Source organism: Triticum aestivum, chromosome 6D, assembly GCF_018294505.1.
Source record: "Triticum aestivum cultivar Chinese Spring chromosome 6D, IWGSC CS RefSeq v2.1, whole genome shotgun sequence".
Taxonomy (NCBI): Eukaryota; Viridiplantae; Streptophyta; class Magnoliopsida; order Poales; family Poaceae; genus Triticum; species Triticum aestivum.
In genome coordinates, this window is record NC_057811.1 from 29,450,481 (window position 1) to 29,460,453 (window position 9,973).

Sequence of the window (9,973 nt, forward strand, 5' to 3'; positions counted from 1 at the left end):
ATTGAAAGGGTAATTTCTAATCTTGGAGGTGCTGCCAAGGCCTTCAGCTGCGCCCCTCTTTGGAGTCAAAGGGATCCCTAGGTCCGGGTCCCCCGGACCGGATAGTGACGGCGTCACGGCGTCGTCTTCCTTCTTGAAGGCATTATTGCTCGTTTGCGGTGTCCCTGATATTGGCTCAGGCGATGTTGAAATTCTCGTTAGTTTGGCACCGCCGGTCTTGACTCGGGTTTGGTAGGTTTAGTTGTGATGTATCCTCTGTTCGGGCTGAGTATCCCTTGACTCTTTGCTCTGGGCATCATGTTCATGCATGCTTGCGTTCGTGTCATGTGTACTCCACTGTACTCATTCTTCTCCTCCTATCAATGAAATGATATGTAAGTTTTGCATATTCGCAAAAAAATAATCTTCATCTTTAATTTGCATCGAAATCTGTGAACTTATCTATAGCTGCACCCAAGCAAAACTCTGCAATTAGTTCGGAAACGTTACCCTTCAAATAAAACTGCACGTATCTTTTCTCTAAAAAACTGCACGTATCCCCCCTCCCCTCCAATTAAAGAATACACATAGAGGGTTTGAGGATAATACTTAATTGTTAGGGAAAAGAGAAGAAGGAATGAAATCGTACTGCTTGGCAACCACGAGGAGGATATCATCGTTGGCGAGGTCAGTCAGGAAGGCCTCACACTGGCCCGCGATGAGCCGTAGGGAGGCCTGCACCATGGTGTCGAGGGTCAACTTGGGGTGGAACGGCAGGACGAGCCACAGGCGACCGTGCACGTTGATGTGGCGCCACAGCTCCGGCTCCTCCTGGCCCTGGGCGGCCCGTCGCCAGGAGCGGCACACGCGACCACGCCGCCCAGTATGAGCTCGGCCTGGTCTAGCCCGTGGAGGACGCGGGAGACTAGTCTGGGTGCAGCTCCGCCCAGTCCTTTTCCGGCAGCGACATGTGCATGAACTTGAACACCGACACGTGGAACATCCGTGATTTTTTCTTGGATCGACGGCTTCGTGGTGTCGCCACCCCCCGGTGGCGATGACAACGGCATCACGGTTGCAATGTGAACGACGTGGCGAGCTGGCAGTATGTAGGTCGGTTTGCTGGCCTGATCATGGCCCGTCTAAAATGTTGAGCTATCTATTGTGCCATAAGAGCAAGTATAATAATGGGCTTATAGTCTACGTACATGCCACTTTTGCTTATATGAAGGATGGAGACATGATAAAATGATGCGAGTGGGCTCTCATGCAAGAGTCTGGCTATATGCTTACTCCTAGACAAATGCAATAATTATGAAGAAAGAAATAGAGAGAAGATGAAAAAAATAGTATTTTTATACCTTGTAGCTAAAATTGTCGCATGAGTGACTATAAGTGGTAACTATATATGACATGGCAACATCATATAGCCAGCAATTGGTTATATTTTTTTGCGGAATGGTTATACTCTTAACCATGCTCTAACGGGCTATAGAGAGTCCCAAGGCAGCTGTCCACGGTAAGGCATTGGCCAAGCTCTACATAGGCAGGCATGGGTGAGTTTTTTCTGACCTGTTTGGTTTTGGCATAAAAAAGTACTCCCTTCATAAACTAATATAAGAGCGTTTAGATCATTAAAATAGTGATCTAAACGCTCTTATATTAATTTACAGAGGGAGTAACAAGTTGAGAATTGGCATTTTGTACTTCTACGCGGCACCATTTACGGGTCATTGGCATTTTGTACTTATACGGGGCACCATTTACGGGTCATTGGCAGCAAACTGAACGGGTCTATGCAGAATTTTGTTGTGCATCAGTTTTAGCATTACCAAATGCTGGCTAAGCAAGCCAAACGAGCCTCTCTTTGTTGTGTGCGATTTCAGAATTTGATGTAAAGGCGAGTTCACAATCTGCTTGTGCTAGGGGTAGGAAGGTTTCGCACCGGGAGAAGATGACAAATGTTTACCGAAAAAGGGTTTCCCCCGCTTTATATTATAAAGCAAACATCACCGAGTACATTCGAGATACCGAACAACGCACACACCGCACACATCCAAGGCAAGATACAAAGGTGCCAGACACCGACACACCACCCCACCAGAGGTGAACTGGACCAAAACAAAGCCTGGCCTCCAAAGCGGTGCCTCCAAGAAGGATACGACCATGGATAGCCGCCACCGCGCGATCAGCGAAGATCAGGTTTTCACCTAGAGCAAGACGACAAGAGTGAGAACGCCGCGACGGAGCCTTCAGGAAGGGTACGGCGGCAATGGCCACCGCCACCGTCGGCCAGTCAAAGGACCGGACAAGTAGTGTACCCCGACACTCACACCCCACCTTTGAACCTTAACTCCGTCAACCACCCGCAACCACGCCACCCACGCTGTCATGTTTGCCTGCCCGCACCTGAGACGCACGCTCTGCCCACGAACATCGTGCCTCCCGCCGCCAGAGCCGCCGCCCTGCAATCAGACAACCCCGAGACCTACACAAAGGCCCGAGCTTTGGACCAACCGATGGCCCTCGACCGATGGAACCACCCGCAGACGCTCCGCTGGTAAACCCGCGCCAACCCGCCCACGGCCGAGGAAAGGGGGGAAAGGGGAGCGGACGAATCCGGACCGGCAAACCGTGCTGGCGACAGGTGGGGCGACCGCATCGAGGCCACCCATCCCTCCAACCAAGCTCCCCGCCGAACACGGGGAAAGGGGGAGAAGGAGGAGCGGACGCATCCGGACCGGCAAACCGTGCCGGCGACAGGTGGCACGACCGCATCGAGGACACCTATCCCTCCTACCAAGCTCCCCCGCGAGCACTCCCATGTCGCCCCACCATGGTAGCTGACACACATCTCCACGAGGCCATCGGCAACCGCGTGCCCGCTGATGAGGGAGACCAAATCAACCCGCAGCTGCATCCATGGAAGCTCACCGGAGATGCCTCCTCGCGCCGTCCGCCGACGTCTGAGAGCCAGACCAGGAAGGTTCCGACGCGGCAGGGGCGGCCGCCCGCAGATCCTTGTCACCTGCGACCTGCACCACCGCAGCGCCAAGCCAGGAGCCGGCCCAGGCCACCGGAGCCCGCCATCGACGCCCTGCCTCGTCGCGACCGCCGCCACGCCAGATCCGACCGCTGCCATGAACGCCCGCACCAGCCGCTCGCAGCCCCCGCTGCTCCACGCACCGGCGCACCCTCCGACGCCTAGCCCGTCGCGCCACCGCCACGCGCAGCGCCATCACCACACCGCCGCGCCGCAGCGCCGCCTCGCCCTGGGACAGCGAGGCACCTCGATCCAGCCGCGTCGGCTCACGCCAAGGCCGCTGGGAGGGGGAACGAGGAGGCCTCACCGCCGCCGGCGTCGGCCAGGTTTCGCCCGGCCGCGCCCTCTGGCAGCGGCGAGGGAGGAGGAGGGGGCGGGGAAAGGAGTTGGCGGCAGCGCGGTAGGGTTCCTCCCGTCGCCTCGCGGGGGGCGAGCGGGAGGGAGGGGGCGTCCCGATGACAAATGTTTCAGTGATAAGGTATAGAAATTAGAAAATAAAGAACACAATTTGGCACATTCACTTGACAAGCACTTAAACTTGTTTCAAGCGAAATGGAACAATAGATGTAGAAAAAAGTTAGGTGTGTATTATTGGGCGAGTTTGCACTCATTTGAGATGGAGCATTGAAACATTATTGACATATATACACCCTTACATTAGTTTTAAGTACCTACGCATGCTCTTGATGTCAAGTATCTTCTCATACTCTTCGAGATCGGCATCATCAACATCATCACCGTCACCAAGGTAGTAGCAGTAATCATAATAGGGATCGTCTTTGTAATGCGGATATGACCAGGGACGACAGTAGTTATACCTGGGCTTGTAGGGATAGCAGTAGTTACAACCAGTATAGTCATCGTAATAGTTGCTCGAGTACCAATAAAGGTCATCCATGCTCATCCAGGCAAGATTTTCTGGTGGGTTATCAATGGCAATAGGGTCGCACACTGACATGTTAAGGTACTCTAGGTCATGGCAATTGTCTAGGATAGCTACCAGAACTTCCCTACCGAAGGTGCAACCGACAACATCCAAGGAACGTAGTTTGCGCATCCTTGGAGCCGCAAATGTTATCGCATAACCAGCATGGCAGTTCTTTCCCGAGACATGTCTGAAGTGCTTTAGCAGTGGGCATGCTCTAGCGACAAGTTCATATGTCTCCCTACTATATATTTGCGGACATTTGGAAATCTCGAGCTCCTCAAGTAGAGGTAACATCTTAATCACCGTCGCAAATCCTTCATCCGAGACATAGCACCTATGGAGATGGAGGCACTTTAGCGCAGGTGCCCTGCAATATATGGCAAATAAATAATTAAGAATGCAATTAATCAAAGAGAAAGAAATGAAGATGCATCGTATTCTCCCTAGTTAATCCAACGAAACTGTAAAAAACCTTAACAACGGGGGACAGACTTTCGGAAGGTTTGGGATATATATATATTAATTAATTAGGGAAGGAAAAGAAGGAAGAAATCTTACTGCTTGGCGAGCAAGAGGAGGATATCGTCGTCGGCGAGGTTGGTCAGGAAGGCCTCGCACTGGCCCTGGCTAAGCCGCAGGGCGGCCCGCACCATGGCCTCGAGGCTGAACTTGGGGTGGAACGGCGGGACGAACCACAGGCCGGCACGGAGATCGATGCAGCGCCACAACTCCGGCTCTTCCCGGGCGGCCCGCCGCCAGGAACGGCACACGCCGGCCACGCCGCCGAGCAGGAGCTCGGCCTGGTCGAGCTTGTGGAGGATGCAGGAGATCAGGTTCGGGTGCAGCTCCGCCCAGTCCCTCTCCGGCAGCGGGACGGGCGTGAACCAGAACACCGACACGTGGTACGTCCGTGTCTTTTTCTTGGATCGACGGCTTCGTGGTGCCGCCGCCGCCGCCGGCGGTGACGATGGCATCGTGTGTGCGATGTGAACGATGTGGCGAGCTGGCACTGGCTTCGATATCGGTGGATCCATGGGATGGTTTTATAGAGTGTCCGCGCGGCACGTACGTAGGTCGGTTTGCTGACCTGATCACAGCCCGTCTAAAAAACGTCGCTGTTATCTGATTGTGACAGACATAGCAGATTGGAGATCCACTTTTTCCGGAGCGACTCGGGCGGCTCCCGATCCACTTTTTTCGGGAGTTCGGCGATGTGCAGCAGCCACCTGAAGTACTGCAGGCGGAAGTTGCATTTGCTGCGTTGGTTCGTGGTTGAGCAGCAGCCATGGAGCAACAGGAGCGCTCCAACTGAAAGCATGCCGCCGTCGTCGGCATGTTCCCACCAACCCGTCTAGGGGCGCCTCTGCAACCCCAGGGAGCGGTGGCTTTTCGATAACTGCCACCCACGGATCTATATCTTGATGGGCGGTGCCGGCCGGGGTTGATGGGCGGTGGCGGAGCTTGAAAGAAAAAGTTGGACAGGCCGGACTAAAGAAGAGCACAATTTTTTTTTCCAAATTATGAATCATAAGAACATGTCACAAGGTTGAGCTAGAAGATATGTATATAATATGTACCAAAATCAATTATCTTTTCCTTTTGAAGACCAAATCAATTCTTTATGAGTCTGATTGTCCTTGCCCATGAGTACCTATATTGCAATTTGCATAAAATCAAATCATTAGGCTATTATTTATCACTACTTCACTAGCAAGACTGATAACTGGATGCGGAACTGAACAAAATATCCAAGTCAAAGAATCAGGTTATTCCTTATCTAATTGCCCACGTACCTGCGTGTGCGGCAGGGGGCTAAGTCATGGGGGCTCGCTCAGGTCATGCGACTTGGAGTCGGAGGAAACCAACGGCGGGAATTGATGGCCGGCAGCACGCACTGGTCACTGATGGTCGGTTGCTCCACGGGGCTCCGGTTGCTCCACGGCGGTCGGCAGCGGCTACAGAGATGATGGGGAATTGGGGATGCCTGTGCGTGCTTGAGACGAGGAGACGAGATGTTGTGCCTGTGCGTGCGTGGGCTCAGTGGGCTGGGCTAAGATGACACATAGTTAATTTATTTTTGTCAAATTCCTGGGCGGGCCATGGCCCTGTTCTGCCCCTGCAGAGCTCCGCCCCTGATGCTACCTCCCACGAGCAGTTGTCCCATGGGCGCGACATCGGTTGGGCAGCTGTCGCCTATGGGGCTTGGAACTTCCAATCCGGGGCAATGGTGATGTCCCCCGAAGTCATACCAGTCCAGATCTGCACCCGGTGGTGCGGAGCTGTTGATGGTTCCTTTGCGGACTCGCTCGCCCGGGTATGGTCATCTGTTCAACTGTGCGCATATGCAACTGCTAGGATTGTGGCAAGTGAAGGAGAAATCATATAATGACTTCAGTTGGGTGGTGCTTCTCAAGTACCCGGTTTTGACCTCCGGAGGTGAAAACCCTAAGTCTGGCCATTGTTGGTTTTAATTCAGCGGTGGCGTCTTTTGCATCTTTACTTGATGAAGGCATCGCTTGGATTTTGCTCGACCGCGATCTTCAGGATGAAAACCCATGATTTGACCTCGACAGTTGAATCCGGCGATGGTGGTAGTTGCGTGTCCTTCCCTTCATGGAGGCATCGCCTTTGAAGAACATTTCTCGTAGTCCATGTGTTGTCGAAAGATGGATACTACAGATGGTCACTGTGGCATATCATCGACCATTGTTTTGATCAGTTAGGGATTTCTTCCTCTTTTTCTTTATGCGCCTAGGCATAGCTTCAGTCTTATTTGACTTTGCCATTTGCCAGCGTGATTTTTTTGTGTTGATTGTGTGCATCCTCGGTATGCAGAGGGCGGATGTGTGCTCGTTATGATTGTATCCGTCAATGCAACCCTTTGTCGAAAAACAATGAGACTGTAGGGTTTGCAGCTCCACCGCAAGTGATTCTGATTGTTACCGAATCGACGCCCCTCTGTGAGGCGACAAGGTAGATATCTGGAAATCTCTGACCATAACCCTAAGACCATGGTGGAGGAGAACGATCCACATCGGGGAAGGGGGAGATCAATTTAGAGGAGATGCTAAAAAACATGGAACTTCTAAACAAGGAACTTGATGATGTGGTGATCGGGAAGGATGATGCAAAGAAATTCGAGGCTAAGGCAGGGTGGAGGACCATTGCACAAGTCAACACCGATAGAGCTTTTAGTTCATTAGCATTCTTTGATAAGATAAAATTTGTTTGGGGATTAGCCCAAACGCCGAAGTTCGGTGAAGCAAGTGAGAACCTTTTCTTCTTCCAACTTTTCTGTCTTGGGGATTGGACAAAGATGGTTCATGGAGGACCCTCACTACTACAGGAATGCATAGCAGTGTTGGGAAGCTAAAAGCCCATCAGTGGCGTACTATTCTCTCATGGGCGCCCGCCACTGATCTCCCGCCACTACTAACATGGCCCAAAGCAAGCCCGTCATTGATAATCGGTTAGCAGTGGAGGGCATGAGCATGAAATAACACCCGCCACTTGTAACAGGAATACTAGTGGAAGGCTTTACTTGCTGGCCACCACTACTAAAAGCATGCATGCACTTACTTCTGCCTGCCACTGCTAGTAATTTTAAGATTTAAACAAATACACCTACTATACTGTGATGTACACATTATAGTTCATGTAATACATATTGTTCATATGTACATACACATAGCATATAGGCTGGCATGGAGTGCACAAACGTACATACATCATCATCGATTTACAAATTTTCATAGGCTGTGATAGAGCGCACACACAAATCATCAATGTTCTAAATCGAAAATAAAAAAATAGGAACAATGAAAGGGATGAATAGGGTAGACCGCTGCTCCTCCTAGTAGCCTTCTGCTCACCCATTGCTTTCCAGTTGGATCTCCACCTGCAAAAGAATAATAATATGAAGCCAGGAATCCATGAACCAAAGCAAAAATGGGCATCAACCAGGTGAGAATCCACCCAATGAACATTACATAACATGGGTAACATGTTTTATCTAACAAAGAATGAATCTAAATTGTTTATCTTGTCCATTCTAGAGTAACTCTAGAAGAGACATATGCGCATTTTAAAGAGTTAAAGTACGCAGATTCTAAAGAGTTAATGTTGCGTATACACAATGAAAGAGAAACAACTAGCAGATGCATAAAGAATGTAAAGCATGGCTCGGCAAGTGAGCAAGGTAGGGATGGCAATGGGTAGGGTATGGGTGGGTACAACCCTTTTCTGCCCAAACCCATACCCACAAAAACTTTCTATACCCACCCATTTCAATACCCATGGGCACATGTTGACACCCATGCCCATACCCATTGGGTATCCCATACCCAATGGATATCCGATGGGTACAATATATAGCATTTACTTGTTGAAAAAGTATAGAAATGAGTCTAAAATTCAAGTGATGATTGTCGATCAATTTAGCATCGACGATGCCCCTCCGGTGGGCCTTTTAGAGGTGGAAAGGGAGTACAATAAGTGGTGGGTAGAATCCCGACACAAAGAGAGGCAGCCATGGGAACTAGGGTATACTGGTCCGAGTGTTGGGCAAGAGTCTGTTGCCGAATAGTCAAGATTTCACTATTTCGATGAGCCACATAGGTTGAAGGAAGAGTGGTGATCTGTAATTTGCAATCCTATGACTATGGCCGGTTTAGGGAATAAGGGATTGAGGGTTTGGCCATAGAAGTTGCATGTCGACCCCACATATCATAGGGGTTATTTTTATTTATTAAATTTTTCTGGGTATCCATTGGGTTACCCATGGGCACAATTTCATGCCCATGCCCTACCCATATATTTTGCGGGTATGGATACCCATACCCATGGGTACCAAATCTTGCCAAGTCTTACCCATGCCCACTATATTCGGGTAGGGTACCCGCGGGTACCCATACCCATGGGCAAAACTGCCATCCCTAGAGCAAGGTTAGAAAATTTCCTCACGGATGAGAAACAAACAAACGGATGTATAAATAAATAAGAAGTATAACTCAACCATGTTACTACTATGTCGGTAACTTATACACAGCCAAGCCAACAGTACTAAGATAATCTATGTATTGCTTGAACCAAAAAATGGTGCTGCATATTCATTCATTCATAGAAGAACTGAATGTCCAAAAGGAAAGGAATGCTCTAGTTTTAATAAAAGTTGAACCATGCACATACAAAGATAGAAATTGAACCAAAACAGGGGGCGTGCATGATAGGCTAATTGGTGGTGGCTGTTGTTATTGTTTTAGCTGCAACAGCGGCATACTAGCTAGAAATCTAATAAGTACTAGTACTCAAAGAGGAAGAACTTGACTAGAGAAAGGAAATACAAACAAGGGCTCCCTGAGAATATATAAACAATGCCAGGTGGCATAGTGATCCGAACATAGAATTATGCATTCGCATAATAATGTTAGATACATAGTAGTGGTGAATCCAAGCTCCCTGAGAGTGCATTAGCCCAATCGGATTTGCTTCCGCGAGAGGCACGGTCGTGCCTCTTTCGGAAAGGAAAAAACACGTGCTCCTAGTTCGGTTTTTTTGATCGTTTTTTTCGTGAAAAAAAGTTCTTCAAAACCTATCAACATGAGATATATTTTTGGAGATCTTGACGCAAGGAATCCGACGGTGAAAACGATTCGAGATTTGGATGCACGGTTTAAGAAATAAAACATTTTGAATAAACGGATCTACGAAAAAAAGGGAAAACTCTTAAATTGTGACAAGTGACGCACATGCAATGCACCACTTGTCACAACCTGGGAGGTGGGAGTGACCTTTGCAAAGAGTGTTCCTTAATTAGTGATTTCGGAAGACAGGCAAAAGAGAGTGGAGGATGGGCCACAATTTCTGTCTCAGAAACACAAGAGAAGAGTGGTTCTATGGTGGGCTTTAAAATGGCCTTTGGCCCACCAAATCACCAATGATATATAACTTTTTTTGCGGGAATGATGTATAATGTTGGCTGAATATATAAAAAGACCGTTGTGAAAATGTAATAATAAATAATA

At 49.4% G+C, this 9,973-nt stretch overlaps 1 protein-coding gene across 1 annotated transcript; it reads right to left on the reverse strand.

Annotated features, from left to right (window-relative positions):
• Positions 1-3,613: 3,613 nt before the first annotated feature.
• Positions 3,614-5,592, reverse strand: LOC123143259 (putative F-box/LRR-repeat protein 23). Its single transcript, XM_044562110.1, has 2 exons — positions 4,509-5,592; positions 3,614-4,317 (listed from the first exon to the last, which is right to left on the reverse strand). The coding sequence occupies exons 1-2, from the start codon at positions 4,982-4,984 to the stop codon at positions 3,675-3,677; spliced, it is 1,119 nt and encodes a 372-aa protein (XP_044418045.1). The 5' UTR covers positions 4,985-5,592; the 3' UTR covers positions 3,614-3,674.
• Positions 5,593-9,973: the final 4,381 nt, after the last annotated feature.